Genomic DNA, 19,568 nt, shown 5'->3' on the forward strand with positions numbered 1-19,568 from the left:
CGATCAAAGCCCAAGCCATGGCAGACTTCCTCGTAGAGGTCACATGAGAAGCCCCTGATCTACCGACCACACGGTAGAAACTCTATGTTGACGGAGCATCCAACCAAACGTTCGGCGAAGCCGGAATTATCCTCGAGAACCCGGCAGGAGTGGCCTTCGAACAATCCATCAAGTTCGAATTCCCAGTTTCAAACAATCAGGCTGAGTATGAAGCCTTGATAGGGGGACTAATACTAGCTAAAGAAGTCGGAGCGTCAAGAGTGGAAGTTAGCAGCGATTCCCAAGTCGTCACTTCCCAAGTAAACGGCAGCTACCAAGCCAGGGATGTGCTGCTACAAAAGTACTTGGAAAAAGTGAAAACGCTGTGCAAGAGCTTCGAAGAAGTCACAATCCAGCATGTTCCCAAAGAGAGAAATGCCCGAGCCGACCTCCTCTCCAAACTCGCAAGCACCAAACCCGGCACGGGGAACAGATCCCTGATCCAAGGATTAGCCACGGAACCCGCAATTATCATGTGTGCAAATGAGGCGCCAAGCCCCCCTCATGGATAGACCCCATCTCCCGATATCTGGAGCACGCAGAAACACCCCCCGACGAAAAGGAAGCACAAACCGTCAAGAGGGAAGCTCCTAAGTACACAATCATACAAGGGCAGCTATACAAGCGAGGGCTCCACCAATCCCTACTCAAGTGCCTTCGCCCCGACCAAACAGACTACGTCCTAAGGGAAGTACATGAAGGGTGTTGCGGCCACCACATCGAGGGAAGATCCCTAGCAAAGAAAATCATTCGGGCAGGATACTATTGGCCCACAATGATGTCAGACGCCCGAGAATTTGTGAAAAATGTAAAAAATGCCAGGAAAATGCCAGCTTCCACAAGGCACCTCCTGAGGAGCTCAGTCTCATGATGGCCCCCTGACCTTTCACCCAATGGGGAGTCGACCTCCTGGGGCTATTCCCACCAGGACCCGGACAAGTGAAGTACCTAATAGTAGCCATAGATATTACACCAAATGGGTAGAAGCGGAGCCACTAGCCAGCATAACCGCAGCAAATTGCCAAAAATTCATGTGGAAGCAAGTGGTCACGAGGTTCGGGATCCCGGAAGCCGTCGTATCAGACAACGGAACACAATTCACTGACAAAAAGTTCAGAGGGTTCCTAGAGGGACTAAGTATCAAGCAGAAGTTCTCGTCAATAGAGCACCCTCAGACAAACGGACAGGTCAAGGCGGCCAACAAGGTCATCCTAAAAGGGCTAAAGAAGCGACTTGAAGGGAAGAAAGGCTCATGGGCAGACGAGCTCGCCTTAGTCCTATGGTCATACAAAACCACCCCCCAATCATCTACTGGCGAAACCCCCTACCGGCTCACCTACGGGGTCGACGCAGTCATCCCAGTCGAAATCGAGGAGCCAAGCCCGAGGTTACTCCTCGGAAGAGGAAATGAGGCAATCGAAAAAGACTTGGCCGACGAAACAAGGGAGATGGCCCACCTGACGGAAGCGGTGATAAAACAAAGAATAGCCTTCAGGTACAATGGCAAAGTAAAGAAAAGGAGTTTAGCAGAAGGCGACCTAGTCTTACGGCGTAACGACATAGGACCACCAACCCCAGGAGAAGGCAAGCTGGCCGCAAACTGGGAAGGACCTTACAGAGTAAGAGAAGTCCTCGGTAGAGGGGGTTACAAGCTAGAAAAGCTGGACGGAAACGAGGTACCGAGAACATGGAACATGGCAAATCTCAGGATATTCTACTCGTAGTAAGGGGCGACCACACGACCTCACCCCCCTATGTTCCACTTTACTCCCTCTTTTTATGTCTTAAGCAAATTATACCTTCTACCTTTTTCACTTAATTATGCATTATTATTATTTGCTCATCTAACAAAGCGATAAGTGTACCTTTTTGCAAATCTCAAGTCGAAATAAAGGACGTAACAAAAAAGGCAAACGGTCGACCCGACGGAAACCCGGGACTGATCACCCCGGGAACCATAAGGGACCAAACGAGAACAAATCGGCTCAAGCAAAAATACCACGATAAACGGTAAAATAAAAGGCCGTGACGGCCCGAGCAAACGAAAAGTAAAAGCGAGGCCATGACGGCTCGAATAAAACCAGCATGATCCAATACGACAACGAAAAGCAAAAAGGAAAATGTTCATTACAAGCAAAGGCGCCTACACATGCCCAAAACACACAAAACAACAAAGAAACAGGAGGGACCTCCACCTCAAGGCTTCAAGAGATCAACGATCTTCCCGTCCTCAACAGTCTTGAGGGCACCCACCTGAGTAAGATTAAGGTCGGGAGCAAGCACAGCCACTTGAAGCTTAATCCCCTCTTCAGTGAGCTTCACGGCCTCCCGAGCCCCTTGAGCAAGCTCCTTATTCTTTCTCTTCAAAGCAACCACCTCCTTACGAGCGGCCTCCGCTGAGCTATTCGACAGCTTAAGCTTTTCCTCCAACTCTTCCACTTTCTTCTTAGCCGTCTCAGCTTCACCACGGGAGGTGTTCAGGTCCTTCATCATGGCAACATCCCGCTCCATCAACCTACTCGCCTCTTCGGCATACTCTTTAGATTTTTGCCCCAACTCAGATATTTTCTTTTTCAAAGACTCCTCCTGGGATCTCGAGTCCGTCAAATCTTTCTGCGAATCCCGGAGCTTCACCTCCATGGTATGATAGTTCTCCAAGATGGGCTCCACCTTCTTGGCAATGGCAGCTGCTCAGAGAAGACCGTGATAAATCCACCTCGCCTGCCCAGAGAGATCGGTGTCGTGAAAGAACTTTTCAGTACCAGGAAGCAGCTGAGACTCGATAAACCCCCCGGCATCAAAATTTTTCTCCATAACCGAGAGTGCTTTCCCGGAATCCTGTTTCCTCTTCTTTGAGCTATCGGCAGTTTGCAAATCATCCCCAAACCCCAATTCGTCATTAAGAATCCTCTTCGTCTCCACATTCGCCTTCCCCGGGGGTCCACAGTAGAAGGCCCACCCTTGACGGACTGACCTTGGTTAACCCCGGCAGCCTGACCGCTGCCCTCCCCGGCAACCTCATGATCCTGGCTCGCCGAAGGGGTCGCCGACGAGTCTTCCCCACCTTCCTCACTCCCCTGAATGAGACTCATCAGATCGGCAACGGTTTTCTTCCCACCGGCCATGGAAACTAGAAAAGCAAAGAAAAAGACATAAGAAATAGGAAAACGAAGGAACAAAAAACATAAGGTAAAAAACTCACCAACATAAGACCGACCGGCCTCCCGATCACCCATAACCATACGGGGGTTAAGGTTCTTCTCACCAAAAATTGCCAACAAAATGTCAGCAATATTACGATCGTCCGGGCTCAGTCCATCATAGGAAATCTTAATCAGGTAGTCGAATCCCGCCCCGAAACTCCAGTAGGTCGGGATCCGCCTATCCCCCTCAAGGGTCAACCAGAAGGGTTGGTGACCTTCGATAGGCCTAACCTTGAAAAAAGTGGATTTGATGCCATGATAAGAATTCTCGAAGAGGCCAAAAATCCTGCGACCTTGTTGGGCCCTAAAGGACATATATCCCTTCTTCGCCTTCTGGCGGGAAGGATTGGTGAGGAGAAAAAGGTAGAGAAAGACATTTACAGAGGTCGGAAGCTCCAGGTATTCGCAGACCATCTCGAAACAGCGGATGGCAGCCCAACTGTTCAGATGCAGCTGTGACAGAGCAACATCGCAGCGGTTAAGCAGACCCATAACAAAAGGGGTGAAGGGCAGTCGAACCCCCAAAGTCGTGAACATAGGTTCATAGACCCACATCCAATCGGCAACTCGGGGGGGCCACCAAATTCTTGTGGCATACGCGTTCCCGATCAGCAGGGACGTAAACCTGGTAGAATGCCTCTTCGGGACCACCCCCACACAGAAGCCTCGCTTGACACAAATTTTGAAGACCCTCCTTCGTAACCTGGGAGGGGGTGTCCCTCACATCGAAGGACACCCAAGCGTAGTGATCAACAAAGTCGGATAGCGGTCACTGAGCTGGGCTCGGGAGGATAGGACGCTCGGCCATACCTACAGTAGGGGCACCACTCAGTCAGAACGGAAGATCGGAAACCCACACAAAACAAGCAAAACTAAGGTTCCTCAAACTTACCCCTACAGTAACCCAGAACATGAAAATCCCGAGAAAAACCCAGTCTCGCCCCCTCTAAAAGGAAAAGAAAGCAAGAACAAATCCCAAGCGTGCACACAAGAAAAATGCACAACACACAAAATCAAGGAAAACAACTGGAAAGAACAGGAAACGTACCAGAAATAAAGAAACCTCGAAAGAAATGAGAACCCAGGCAAGCGCTAGAACACCCGAAGGAGGAGGAGGATAGAAAGCAGCAATGCAGGAAAATGGAAGAAAGAAACGAAAGCAGCAATGCAGGAAAATGGAGGAGAGAAAATGAAACTATGAAGGGTCTACGAAACAAATAGGGAGAGAAACGTAACCGCCGAAGAAGGAGCCCCAAAAAGAAGGGGCATACCTGTCTTTTCACAAGCTTTGAAATGATGTGGCATTTAATGCCCCGCGCGGAAGCCAAGGAGACAACACCAAGGACGAGGCAACCACGCGTGAAAAACACGAAACGCCACCAGCGAACTCCCGAGGTGAACGAAAACGCCCTTACTCGGCGAGTAGGGTAAAAGCGCCTAACCACGAGCTCCGAAACCTCGAGGCTAGCGCATTAGGGGCACTGTTACAGACCGCCTTAGGTCCAGTCCGCCTATTCGCCGGGTCGGAGCGCCTTCGGCCCAATCCCGGAACGATAAGGAAACCCTACGGGTCGGCCTTCGGGTACCCGACCTGGCGTCATACAACCACGCTCATCGTACGGTCCAAACCGCCTAACCGAAACAAGCGGGTCGGAGTCATCGAGGTCTGACCCGATCCCCCGACCCGACGGTTAGGATCACCAGCGCTCCCCCACGTGAGCAGGAGTAGCGCAAGACATCTTGGGTAGTGGGCTATGTCACCTTTAGGCCCACCCAGCACGATATATAAGGGGAGAGGTCAGCGCTCCCCCCAAGATACGTCACAACCCTGACCTAATTCTGCCACCCTCAGTACGGACTCTGAATTGTGCGTCGGAGTGTCCTTGCAGGTGGCCACCCCCTTCGCCCTGTTCAACCTCCGACATCACCAGCATACAGCTTCCTTTGCTCCGCGTATCGTCTGGGATTTCCCTCTCACCAGCTCATCACCCACCGATAACCCGAGATAACCAGGTGACGAACAACTTCCATGATCAATTGTCTTAAATTCCTCTTGTTGTCTCCATATTGTGTGGATTGTCAATTCAATTATATCTCTAAAGAATGGTCTATCAGTCATTAATCTTCCAATCAAATTCCTTAAGCATTTGTCCACACCATGTTAAATATCCTTCTGATCAAAGAAAATTATTATTTTTTCGTTCTCCCAACTTGTATCTATCTTTTTTTAGATGCATTTGTAGTTGCTGCCATGATTCAAAACGTTATTTGTCACTGAATTGATCTGTTGATCTCAATTAAAAAAGAGCAAAATTAGAATTACTTTAAAAGCTCTAACAGAGCATTTTTTAAAATCCTAAAAAAGCGCAATAACAAGCCATTTTCAGAATCTTTAGCTCATTTATTACTTTAAATAAGTATTAAAAATTTAAATTGTATTTTGTATTATATATACAACAACTTATTAATTAATAATAAATTATTAAATAGAGTTCTAATTTAGCAAGTTTGTTTGATAACTTTAGTTATTAATATATATAATAATTAAAGATATAGGATGAATCAATCACATTTCCCCTTTTAATCACATTCACGATCTAACAACTCTTCCTCAATTCATGCTCCAATAAAACCACTGGTTGCTATATCCACTCGGGCGCTCTTTCGTATCTAATCCTAATATCTAATAATTATCAATTATAATAATTCAAACCTAACAACGTAACTAATAATATTATATAAATTAGTTGCAACAACCCATATATATAATCCACGCACATAATCTTTTAGTCTAGCTTCGAGTTGACTAGTAAAGGGTAATAGATGCTTCATAATTTGATTGTAACTTTGGCCGCATCATTATCTCATCAAAGCTATGAATTATAATGTATTATATATTGTCGTCTATATATCTAGCTTTCAAGAAACTATAAAGTAAGGGGTAAAAAACATTTCTGGTGTTTTTTGACGTCCACGCTTGCGCGACAAGGACAAAGAGTGGTTAGAACAGAACGATGAAAAGGTACAATTTTTCAAAGAATTATATTATTTAAAAAATTCAACTTAGTGTTTGTTGACACTTAATTTAAAGATAAATTAAAGTGTTAGAGAACAACTATATACCAATCATATAAGGGTGATAAAATGGGAATTTGCAAAATATTTTAGATAAAGTTCACTAATTTAATTTCCAAGATCTATAACCTGAAATTTAGTTTAAGCAAAAATGAGATTGGTATAAGCTAAAATGACTTGACACTTCGATCAATCTCACATTAATATTGAGTTGCTACCAATAAGAGATTATTACTTATTCTTATATCAATAATGTTAGGAACCAAGATGGTTCTAGCAAAAAACCAATCAAATGTCTCCGAATAAATTCAAACTTTTTACTTGGATGGTATTTATATTAGGCATTAGGATGTTTCTTTTTTTTTATAAATTGGATGGTTCTAAATCAATTATTATGTTTTAGGTATTTGGAGAGAGAAAGAGGGTGAAAAGATGGAAGTTAATTGAATTAGTTTCCGTGATTCACATTGCAATTATACTAAACGTATCTCCTACTAATTTGAATGTGGTGAAACATTTAATAACCAATATTTTAAATCATAAATAAATAAAACTAATTACTATATTTATAATTAATTAAGTTGTTCTATTCTTGACTGATTTGGAATTAGTGTTCCATATACTTTTCCTTATTATATATATATATTATATATTTTATGCCCTCGTGCTTAAATCATAATCGCTGTATAGGGAGACTTTTGCTTGAGAAATAACTTGATAATGCTTTGAATGATATATTGAGCTTCACTCTTACTCCAAAACCCAATAACCAAGCTATGTATGTATGTATGTATGTATGTTCTCACGCATCAAAATTCATACTCTTTCTTTCTCATATATTTTAATCAGTTAGTATATGTGCCATTCATTCGTTCCCCAAACCATGATCATCAAATTAAAGATGGTGCCTCAAGGAGGAAAGTTTCCTATGAGCACAATTTGTGTTCTCTTGTTCATTGCCATATTCTATGTGCAAAGACTTAGCTTCTTCTCTTCCACCACCACCTTCAATATTTTCAATAATTCCAAGCCTTGCCCAACATTAAACAATACCAAACATGGATCTGGTAAGTTTAGATTATTGAGTTATGTGACAATTAAATGTATAATCATCATTCTTTAATTTGCTATGTTGTCTAAAAATTCTTTTATGCGTGCACTGCGTTTATTAATTTGTAGAACATATTGCAAGGCAGAAGAAAAAAAAATATTATTAGAGAAACACAGACTTGTCTAGAGAAGAGACAAATATAAAAAGATGCTTCTTATTTTAATTTTTTTTCCCTTCCTATATTTTCCATATATTCAAAAATATAACATAGATATTTTGTTATTCTCTATATCTTAGTATTATCGTATTGTGTTATGAAACAATTATTCTCTATTATAAAGAAACACAATGAAACCAAGTATCTTTTTTTATCCCTCTTCAAAGAACAAGAATAAAAATTGAATTATACATAGTAATATAGACCACATTAACTAAAAATATACTATTGATAATGACTTAAATTTTCTTATTATGAAAATGATCCCAATGCAATTAATAGAAGTATATATACATGTATAAATTAAAAGGATTTTTTTTTTTTTGATTTGGTTCCTAACAAGTTGATGAGTTCATGAATTGAATTAATTAAATCATGGATAATATTGGTGCTTGTCCAACAGATGGTGATAAACTTACACAAAAGGAAGTAATAAATGTGACATGGATTAATGACATATTTGATATAGAAGAGGAAGAGGAGGAGTGCAACTTTGCAAATGGAAAATGGGTGTTTAACAATTCAATAAAGCCTTTGTACACAGACAAAAGTTGTCCTTACATAAGTAGACCTTTTTCATGTGTCAAGAATGGAAGGGTAGATTCTCACTACATCAATTGGGAATGGCAGCCACAACGTTGCACTTTACCACAGTAAATCTCACTTTAACACCCTTACATAATGTCATTACTTAAATAAATAAGACTAAACTATAACTTCTACTCATAAAACTTTAAAATACTGACAAATTTAATCATGAATGCATGAAATTAGTTTTATACTCACAAAAAATTATTTTATATAATAAAAATATAAACGTTAATTTTATTTATTGTAAAATTGTCAACATTCTGCATTTTTATAGGTAAAAATAAAAATTTTGTCTTTTATAAGTACAAAGTTAATTTCGTTTATTTATTGATAAATTTATCAACATCTGAAATTTTATAGATAAAAATAATAAATAAATAAATAAAAATATTTTTTTTAACTAAAAAAAGTTATTTTTTTTTAAGATAACTAGCATTAGAAAAATTGTATTTTACTAATAGGAAAACAATTAATTTACAACTTTTTCCATCATATAAAAAAAGATTAGGTTGTAAAATTTTATTTTTTTTTTGGTTCAAAAACCATGTCTTTTAAGAGAATAAAATGCAAACGCGTCTTTTTATTAATCTTAAGGTCATTTTAATTATATTTTTGTGATGATGCGTTATTTTTGTTAGATTTGATCCGAAGCTAGCTCTAAAAAACCTTGAAGGAAAGAGGTTGCTATTTGTAGGGGATTCACTTCAACAAAACCAATGGGAATCTTTTATTTGTATGGTTGAATGGATCATACCTGAAGACCAAAAATCTATGAAACGTAGAAATGTTCATTCAGTCTTCCAAGCCAAGGTATATATTGATACAATTCTTTTGGAACAATGATGCAGTGAAAAGTTGGACATAGAGTACATAATTTGCACTTCAAGCACATTCTATTCTAGGTAAAAGAATCGTGCACATAAACAAAAACATATATATGTTGTATTGGGTATTATATATTATTTTTAAAATAATTAAGGAATCATCTAGAAAAAAAAAAAGAAGGTAATTAACATCCGAATGCTTTACTTATGATTTCTAAATGAGCAAAGACATGTCTAAAATGTATGTATGTACAAATATTGGAAAAAGATACATAAAATATATGTTATAAATATTAGGGTTTAAAGAAGAGAAATCAGAGAAGAGAAAAGAGAAAATAAGAAAGGTTTGATCATGTTAAATGTATTATGCTTAGCAAGCATGTTATGAATATACTAATTAAAAATTAGCTATTAATTAATTATCACATATAAAAATACATATTTAATATTTGAAAAAGTTTGATTAGTAGTTTATTGCAATGTTGATTATTCTATTATGATAGAATTAGTTATTTTAATAATTAATTATTTAGTTAAAAAGATATATAAATTAGCTATAAATATACATTGGTGATTGACTTTGAATATACATTGAGTATTTTGTATAGGTTTAATTATTTAGTCAATCTTTATAGTTTTATCGAATTTTTAATTAGGTTCTGTTATATATATATATATATATATATATATATATATATATATATATATATATATATATATATATATATATATATATATATATATTTTAATTAGGTCTCTATAGCATATTAAATTTTATAATTAAGTTCATATCATGATAAAAATGTTGGAATTAACATAATATTCTGTTAAACAAAATAAATATGCTTAACACAATAACACTTGAATGAATATTATTCTATTTTGTTTAACAGAATATTCGATTGATTCTAATATTTTTGTGACTGCAATGACTTAGTTACAAAATCTGATACAGTACGGAGACTTAAATAAAAAGAATATATATATATATATATATATATATATATATATATATATATATATATATATATATATATAAAAGAATCTAATTAAAAATTTAGTAAAACTATAAAGAGTAATAGAATAATTAAATTTTTTTTATATGCATATAGAGTATCTAAAAGATATTAAAAATGTTAGGTAAATAAATTATCTTTATAATCAAGTCTAATCAAATTTTTTCTTTTTATATCTCTCTTTTTTGTTTTTTTTCACTAAAATTTTTTGTTATCAATCTATAAACTATGAGACCAATATAGTTGAATTTATTTACCAAAATAATGTGATCATATAGAATTACCAAGAAGTTATTTATAGCAAAAAATTACTAAACCTTTTTTTATAGTTAACTCAATTAAATTACATTTATAGCTAATGCAATCACTTCAATTCTTAAATTTTGATTATAATTCAGGCTTTCACTACAATACATTTTATAACAATGCCTATATATAGTATGTGTAAAAAATCTAACCTAATGATTCTCTTTTGATTTTGTGCATAATTTATGTAGGAATACAATGCCAGCATAGAATTCTATTGGGCCCCAATGCTTGTGGAATCCAACACCGAGTTCTTTGTTGTGAGAGATCCCCAAAAGAAGATAGTGAAAGTTGATTCAATCATGGAACGTGCCAAAAACTGGACTGGAGTGGACATACTTGTCTTCAATTCCTATGTTTGGTGGATGAACCCTCCTATCATTAAAACGCTGTAACCTTCTTGTCTCAATCTTTCACTTACTCATAGTCTATTAGCTTGCATTTATTTTCTGAGCCTGAAACTAAAATGGGAGGATTTGAATTGAATATTGTGCTTAACTAATGATCAAAAATTAAAATTAAAATTTTAAATTTTGGAACACAAAATTTTAGTTTTTTTTAATATTTTTAAATAATAGAAACATAAAGATTAAAATTTTAAAAAAAAATTAAAATTTTAATAATATTTTTTTTTTAATATTCTTATTTAACATTTTAAATTTCATATCTATCCCTCAATCTTCACACTATAAGAAACAAGATATGTCACTATATTTTTTTCTTGTCATATTTTAAAAGTGTGGCAAAAAAAGTTCAATGGTCACATTTTTATGAGTGTAGCAATTGATTAGAAATTTAGTTACAGTTTTTCTTAAAGCGTGGCCAAAAAAAATTAATGGTCATGCTTTTATGAAGGTAGCGATTGATTAGAAATTCGACCACGCTTCCAAAAGAGGTCATAACTAAGTTCCTTGTCATAACCCTCAAACAGCGTTGTTTAATGTCTTTTTTAGTGTCAAAACGTGTACGACTGTTGTTTTATCTAGCATGACAAGATTTGAGCCACGTCACTAATATCATTGAGTTTTACTGATAGAAAATATATAAGAGATTATACTGGTGCATTTTTTTAATTTAAAAGACTAAAAAATTATAGCAATTAAAAAATCAAAAATTAAATCAGTACAATTTGCCAATTTCAAAGAGCAAAAGTGGGCTTAACTTAAAATGGTTATAAGTAAATTGTGTTGTCTAAATCTCTGTGTTCAAATAGTGAACTTAAATTCAAGAGGAACAATAATTTTTTGCAATAATTGACCAACACATCAATTTTCTTATATTCTATTAATTTTTGTACATACTACACATAAATCAATATAATTTTCATCTACATTACATAGAATATGTATACATAGATTGATAAGAAGCATGTATACATAGATAATTATATTTTGCACACCCTTTATAATGTTGGCAAAGAAACTGTTGACAACATAAGAAAGCTAGCAATAAAATACCTAAAACATTTGATCTTCGATTTAAAGAAAAAGAAAATGATATCTAACATCTTGATCAATTTGCAGATGGGGTTCATTTGGAAATGGGGAAGATGGGTATGAAGAATTGGATGCAAAAATTGCTTACAACTTAGGTTTGAGGACATGGGCAAATTGGATTGACTCAACTATAAATCCAAACAAAACCAGGGTCTTCTTCACAACTATGTCCCCTATACACACAAGGTCTCTCAATAAAACTTTAAGCTTCATCTTTCATTATCTATATATAAGTAACTACTTTATTTTCAAGTCAATTCAATCTTGAACTACTGTTTCCAAAATCCTGGAGTGAATTATAAAATTATGTTCAGAAGAACGAAAATTCAAGGAATATATTAAAGACTTAATTTTTTAGAAAATCTTATTTAAAAGGTGAATAATTTTGTCAATTTTATGATATTCTTGGGTTATTTTTATTAAATATTTGAAGTTTTGTTTTTGTATGAATAAATTTGTTAGCAACATAATCTTTCATGAATAATATTCTTTTACTCAAAATATTATGCATTCAAGTTTGATTAAAAAGAAAAAAGTTCATTACACAACTATCCCTCCTTAAAAATGTTCGAATGAAAAAATCACACCTAAAAAATGTAATATATAAATAGTTTAATTTAATGAATACATGGTAACTAATTTCTTTGTGGCTTGAATCTTAACAATTTGTGTGTCATATTTAATTATTCAGAAGCTCAGATTGGGGCAAGAAGGATGATATGAAGTGTTTCAATGAGACAAAGCCAGTAACGAAGAAGAATCACTGGGGAAGTGGTTCAGATAAGGGGATGATGAGTGTGGTGGCGAAGGTGGTGAAGAAGATGAAAGTTGCAGTTACTTTTATTAACATAACACAAATTTCAGAGTATAGGATTGATGCTCATTCCTCAGTTTACACTGAAACTTGGGGGAGATTGTTGACTAAGGAGGAAAAATCTAACCCACAAAATGCAGATTGTGTACATTGGTGTTTGCCTGGACTTCCAGATACTTGGAATAGAATATTTTTAACAATGTTGTGAAAAAAATATTTATCTAAAAAATTTAACAAGTTAGATTGTGATAATTATTTTTTTTTACCCTTATTTTCACCTTATCCACGTTAATTATTCTTTTTAGTTACCCGCCGTATTTTTCAATCTAAAAAGCTAAAAATTAATTCATCGTGAATCAATAAATTGATACAGAACTTTTTTTTTAGGTCTGGGTATAGAACCTTCAATATATTAACCCAAAATGACAAATGGGCCGGTTCTGTGAAGGCCCAAATAACATTATCAAGTAAAAAAAATTTCAACCCGGCCCAAATAATTCTCCACCTCACCATATGGGCCTCTTATATTATTAAATTACGATTTTGCCAGTAACCCTAAACACTGAAATCTCATCCACTCACCTATATAAGAAACCTCAACAATGCACTTCGGCTTCTCTCTGATATTGAGTTTCCATGTGTAACTAACTGACTAATTGTGTTCCTCAATCTCATCGCTTCAGCTGTTCAAGACACTTGGCTATTTTGGCAACTTAATATTAAATCCTTCTGTTTGTTCACGTTTGTGTGATTTTGAACTATTTTAGATTTCGAATGAATTTTTTTTTGAATCAATCACTCAAGAATTTTCGTTTGGTTAATGATTGTGTTGTTGAATACTGATGTTTCAGTATTTTGTGATGTTTCCTGCAACTATTGCTTCTGCCGATGATGTTTTTCCGTAGGCTTGTAATGATCTCTGATATGATTGGAAGAAATTTACTTCCAAAAACTGAGATTACTGAGGCATTACTCTCCTTTTATTTTTCTTTAAACGATTTATTACTATTTACTAAGCTGATTTTTTTTATATGATGGTGGTTTGATTTGATGATTGTTTATGACTTTCCTAGCAGCAGCAAAGCATCAATTTTTGTATTTTAATTTGAGGGTATTTAACTAAAAAAATATAGATGCTGTTGAAATTTATCAGAATGTCTGCAAGTAAGTTTGATTTGCCAATGTGGCTTACAAAAGTAGATGTAGTTGCTCCAATATTGAATGTTGACAACACCATCTACGTTTATGTGTACTTCTTTGCCATGGTATTGGATGAGTTCAGAGTTCAAAGTATCACAAACGTTACATGATGAACAACCCAATTTGTGTATAATTCTTCTTTAAGTACTATAAATAAATATAGAGTAATACCTTAAATTAAATAAGACCGACATTTTTAGTCCGTTTGTTCTAAACAAATTTTAATCAAACTTTCTATGATTAGGAGTGATTAGGAATGAACACGGATTGGGTTGGTTCGATAGGATAAAAATAGAATTGAACTGATTAAATTCGATTTCGTACACATTGATTCGGTTCGAATAATTAGGTATTTGATAAAATAGAAATTCATAAAAAAATTAAAAACAAAATATTTCTCTTAAAAATTCTGTAATAATTCAAACATGTTAAACACTAAATATATTAAAAAAAATAAATGCATTACAATTCAAACCAAATTTGTTAAACACTAAACACATTAAAATCCAAAAACATGTTAAATACCGAACACATTAAAAGTTAAACAATAAAAATGCAATAGAAATAATCCTTCAAAGGAATAATCTTTCAAAATCTTCACTCCATAATTCTTCTTTAAAAGACATATATATTTTAATTTTTTTTATTTAATTAATATATGGTTGGGTCTACAAATTGGTTCGGATTTGACACCTCTTATCCGAACTAAGTACTAGAGAGAGTCATTGATTTAGTTCGAGTTGGACTGATACCTGTTGTTTCAAAACCAATTTAATTAGTTTAGTTCAAATTCGGACCATTTCGGACCACCCGCTACCTATACTCACCCCTAACTATATTTTCATGAAGTTTGTCAATGCAGTAGGTAAACTTGCTCCAACTAAAAAAAATGGATTTCAAAAAGTAATGATGAAATCATTTAGTTTGAAAAATAATTGTTTTTTATTTTATTTTAGAAATTTTTTTAATTTTCATTTTGAATTTTTTGTATATCTTTTAAATATTTATTTAAATATTATAAAAAAATTCGAATTAAATATTTAAATAGATAAAATATTTATTAAATATATATTTTTTTATTATTTATGAAAAATATCATGTTTATTGTTGGTTTTTGTGGCACTTCCAAATTATTGAAGCCGTCTAAGAGTGGTTGGTGTCTTTATGACATTTGGTTATTAGTCTTATCTTCCTCTTCGTTTCTGTTTCAGTCTCTTGAAATGGCAGCTGTAGTCAGCCACCACCACCACCACACCCTATTCTTCACTACTACGTGCTCCAAATCTTCCAATAGAACCACCAGGAGAAGTTCGCGCGCAAACTCTGTTCGGTGCTGTTCCGTTACCACGACCGACAATCAAAGCGTAAAGTTGAGCAACGGCAACGATTCCCTCCACATATGCAGAGTCCTCAACGGAATGTGGCAGACCAGCGGAGGCTGGGGCCGTATCGACCGAGACGATGCCGTCAACGCCATGCTCCGCTACGCCGACGCCGGTCTCTCCACCTTCGACATGGCAGATCACTGTAAGTTATACTCTCTCTCTCTCTCTCTCTCTCTCTCTCTCTGCTGACGTGTAATTTTCCATCTGAATCTGATTATGAGTTAATTAATTAATCAATGGTTAAAAAAGTGTACTTTAGTTAAGCTGAATTTTGAACTATGCAATGCATAGCGGAAATTTTGCAATATATGTGATTAATGTATTGTATAGTTTCAAATAAATCATAATATGAATATATTAATATTATTAAGAAGGAAAAGGTGATAGTAAAGGCAACGTAAAAAATTTGGATCCACATAAAATAAGTGATGTGCATGCTGATATGGTAGCCACATAATATGAATATATTAATATTATCCTGTGGCTCTGTTTGTGCTTAGTTGTTAGGAGTTAATAACACAAGTTACTGAAAAGGAACTTACCTATTTCATATTCCTGCTGAGTGCTGAAGCCTGAAGATACTGCTATACTCACTGAAGCAATCTGGAAATGTCTGAGTTATTGATGCGGCTTCCTTTGAGCAAATTTACTTTCACTGGGAATGGAACAGTAAGGGCTAGGAAATATAAGCATGTGAGTTCATGCCAGTGTGTGCTAACAGAGGATAAGCGAAGGATTGTTGTGAAGAATGGGAAGGATGCGTTGGATATATGTCGCGTTGTTAATGGGATGTGGCAGACGAGTGGTGGGTGGGGAAGAATTGAGAGGGATGGTGCTGTTGATGCTATGCTTAGATATGCTGATTCTGGGTTAACCACTTTTGATATGGCTGATATATGTATGCAACTCGGCGCTGTTAATTGGTTGATCATGTTAATTTGGGATGTGATCAATTGATCATTACAGATGTTATGGATGTGGATTCTCCAAACATGCAGTGGTTTTTGTGACGAGGACTGTTTTTCTCATGTTGGTGTTCTTCGAATTTTGCAGATGGGCCTGCTGAAGATCTATATGGCATTTTCATCAACCGAGTTCGTCGTGAGCGTCCACCAGAATTTTTGGAGAAGGTCAGAGGGTGAGTTTGCTATGTGACTTGATATTCTATTCTCAAGTACTTTTTGGCTTGAAGAAAGCACTAGTTGAGTTCTGTATTATGTTTCATTATATCCATCCTACTATACAATGGTATATTGGTGATTTAATAAGCGAAGGTATTATTGTCTTAGGCATTTTATCACTTATTGCAGTCTCACTAAATGGGTACCACCGCCAGTTAAGATGACAAGAAGCTTTGTCAGTGACAGCATTAATGTTTCTAGGAAGAGAATGGATGTGGATTCCTTGGACATGCTTCAGTTTCATTGGTATTTAATCTTTTCCCAAGTGTGACTATTTGACTTTCTGAATTCTGACTATCACTCTGTGCAAGATTCTTGTCATCGTTTTACAGTTCTTAAATTTTGAGGCAAACTCGGCCATCAACATTTTCTGACATGAAGAGTCATCTATCTTATCTTCATATTCTGTTGTCGAAATGAGCAATTCATTCTCATTATCTAAATGTATTCCTCTATTGTCTTTAGGTGGGATTATTCAAATCCTGGCTACCTTGATGCACTAAAACACCTCACAGATTTGAAAGATGAAGGTTAATTTTGTTTCTGAGCTGCGGTTAATGGTCCCTATGTAAGTTCATATCTCATGATTTGATCAAACTACTTTAGTTAGCTCTGTACAGGTAAGATCAAGACAGTGGCTTTGACAAATTTTGATACAGAGAGATTACAAATTATTCTAGAAAATGAAATTCCTGTTGTAAGCAATCAGGTAAATCCAAGCGCTTTGTTTGTTTATTTTTCTCAGTTACTCTAATAGTTTGATGGTGCGCGATTCTCAGTGTTACTTCACTTCAGGTGCAACATTCAATTGTTGATATGCGTCCACAACAGAGAATGGCAGAGCTTTGTCAGCTTTCAGGAGTCAAACTTATAACGTTTGTCTAACCCCCTCTCGCTCAACCACCCACATAATTACCTAAACACATACAATCCATCATACATTCATCTCTTCTAATGACTCAACTGCAATATTAAGAACTACGTTTTTATGTGAAGTTCCCACGAAATCTGTATAACTATGTTTTTAATATGTTCACAAAGTATTTTAACATTTCATGGCTGAAATGAAAGAAATAATATTAGCATGAAATTAAATTTCAGCAGCAGAAAATAGTTTTTCTCAAATATAAGATGATAGTGAAAGCATAAGAAATCAAACCAATTTTTCATCAGTGATAGGTTTTTATGCAGGTATGGGACAGTAATGGGTGGTCTTCTGTCTGAGAAGTTCCTTGACACCAACATATCTATTCCCTTTGCTGGTCCAGCATTAAACACTCCCTCCCTTCAAAAGTACAAAAGGGTATGATTTCGCAACCAAGTTTAACTATCTACATTTATAGTTGTATTCATGTGTTAATCTGCACTCAGCATCATGTGGCAGATGATAGATGCTTGGGGAGGATGGGGTTTGTTCCAGGGACTGCTAAGGTCGCTTAAACAAGTAGCTAATAAACACGGCGTTTCTATCCCAACTGTTGCCGTCAAGTACATTCTAGATCAGGTAGAGCTGATTTATTCTTCAGCTCAAATTCAAAATCTTTGGCAGACATTCATATTACAGTTATTTTGTTTCTTTCCAAATTTGCAGCCTGCAGTAGGAGGATCAATGGTTGGTGTTAGACTTGGGTTGTCGGATCATATTGAAGACTGCAATGCTATCTTCTCACTTGTACTCGATGAAGACGATGTAAACAGCATAAGAGAAGCCTCAGCAAAAGGAAAGGATCTGCTCAAAGTGATTGGAGATTGTGGAGATGAGTACAGGCGTGCATGACTCCTGCCGCATGCATATCAACCAGGCAAACGTTGTTATTTATACAAACATAGGACAAAACAGCATAAATGTTATGGGAGAATTCACGCCTAATTTTAATTTTGTGTGTATTGAATGGTTTTGTAATCTAGTTTTGTACCTAGGTAAATTCAAAACGCTGCAAATTACACGAAGAGAACTAGTTTTGTACTCATAAAAGTAGTCTTTATTGGACAAAAAGACTTTATAGTTAACTCTAATTTTGGATAGATTTATCATTTTTCTAAATTTTCATATATAGAAATAGTAATTTATTCATTTTTTATAGATATAAAATTAGTTTAATTTATTTATAAATTTATTTTTTACATTTTTAAGGATAAAAATAATAATTTATTACTTTCACATTTTAAAATATAAAAATCATTCTTGTCTAACATAACAGTAAATAAAATAAAATGCAAAAAAAGTTGCAATTAAGTGAATTAAAACCAAATTGTTATAACTGTTTTTCACATCATGCACTATTTACTGTTTGAATGCACTCTTCTTTTTCAAATGCGCTTTTTCTTACTTACCATACAAGAGTCTAAGAGACTCTGATGAATTGAATTAAATTGAAAAGAAGAACAAAGAAAGGCAATAGTATACACAATGAAGTAGAGAAAGTTTCTTGAGTATTAAGCAAACTAAAACTGAATATAAAATTGATACAGGAGTTTGTCAGATTAGTGCTGAACCACAATTAGTTAGAGCTAACTAATCGAAAATTATAACAGACTCTAATTTAACTTGTAACAAACTAATTACTATAGTTAGTGGTAACATACAACATTCGTTAGGTAACTCTCTCAATACTCCCCTCAAATTGAGGTAGGATTTATGTCGAAGCGAACTTCTGAAACAATGCTAGAGATAAAGATTTAGTCAGAGTATCTCATAGGTAGGTCTTACCATTGGACTATAAATGTTTTCATAGTCTATGACTTCCACTTGATGAAAGCCTTGTCCAACTAACCTTCCATAGTTCCATATACCTTAGAATTTCTCCTTTTGGATTCCTCTTTATTGCAAATACCCATTTGCTTTCAATTACAATAGTATTGAAAGGTGGTGAGTACATTGCATATTTTCAGCCACATTTCTTGGAACATTATTTACAATATCAGTTTGTTGAACAACCAAAGCTTTTGATTTTATCACTCCTGATTTTGATCTTATTGTCATTGGATGAGCATTAATTGTTGACAATAGAGGCAATCTGATTTCAATTGAACTTATAGGGATAGTCTCATGTTAAAGAGCAGCATTAGTTGATAAAGATGTATGACAGTCAGGTGTTGCAATCTCTATATTTTGATTTTGAAGACTGTTGTCTTCAATCTCCAAATTTGATTGTTAATGAGTTGCTGGT

General features: G+C 35.3%; 2 protein-coding genes across 4 annotated transcripts; both read left to right on the forward strand.

Moving 5' to 3' along the window:
- Positions 1 to 7,017: 7,017 nt before the first annotated feature.
- Positions 7,018 to 12,884, forward strand: LOC112750438 (protein trichome birefringence-like 3). The gene is made up of 6 exons (XM_025799155.3): positions 7,018 to 7,384; positions 7,989 to 8,238; positions 8,815 to 8,986; positions 10,514 to 10,713; positions 11,846 to 12,004; positions 12,510 to 12,884. The coding sequence occupies exons 1-6, from the start codon at positions 7,174 to 7,176 to the stop codon at positions 12,838 to 12,840; spliced, it is 1,323 nt and encodes a 440-aa protein (XP_025654940.1). The 5' UTR covers positions 7,018 to 7,173; the 3' UTR covers positions 12,841 to 12,884.
- A 366-nt stretch (positions 12,885 to 13,250) lies between these two features.
- LOC112750441 (uncharacterized) lies at positions 13,251 to 18,423 on the forward strand. 3 transcript variants are annotated; one of them, XM_025799192.3, is made up of 10 exons: positions 14,944 to 15,359; positions 15,789 to 16,115; positions 16,271 to 16,355; positions 16,528 to 16,644; positions 16,864 to 16,928; positions 17,019 to 17,107; positions 17,194 to 17,273; positions 17,590 to 17,701; positions 17,783 to 17,902; positions 17,990 to 18,423. In XM_025799192.3, exons 2-10 carry the CDS (start codon positions 15,827 to 15,829, stop codon positions 18,173 to 18,175), a joined length of 1,143 nt encoding a protein of 380 aa, XP_025654977.1. In that variant the 5' UTR covers positions 14,944 to 15,359; positions 15,789 to 15,826; the 3' UTR covers positions 18,176 to 18,423. The 3 variants fall into 3 exon arrangements, with proteins under 3 accessions (XP_025654972.2, XP_025654977.1, XP_072076023.1); XM_025799187.3 differs by lacking the exon at positions 15,789 to 16,115 and having other exon boundaries at positions 13,251 to 15,359; XM_072219922.1 differs by lacking the exon at positions 14,944 to 15,359 and having other exon boundaries at positions 15,653 to 16,115.
- Positions 18,424 to 19,568: the final 1,145 nt, after the last annotated feature.

Source organism: Arachis hypogaea, chromosome 2 (genome assembly GCF_003086295.3).
Source record: "Arachis hypogaea cultivar Tifrunner chromosome 2, arahy.Tifrunner.gnm2.J5K5, whole genome shotgun sequence".
In the NCBI taxonomy this organism is placed as follows: domain Eukaryota; kingdom Viridiplantae; phylum Streptophyta; class Magnoliopsida; order Fabales; family Fabaceae; genus Arachis; species Arachis hypogaea.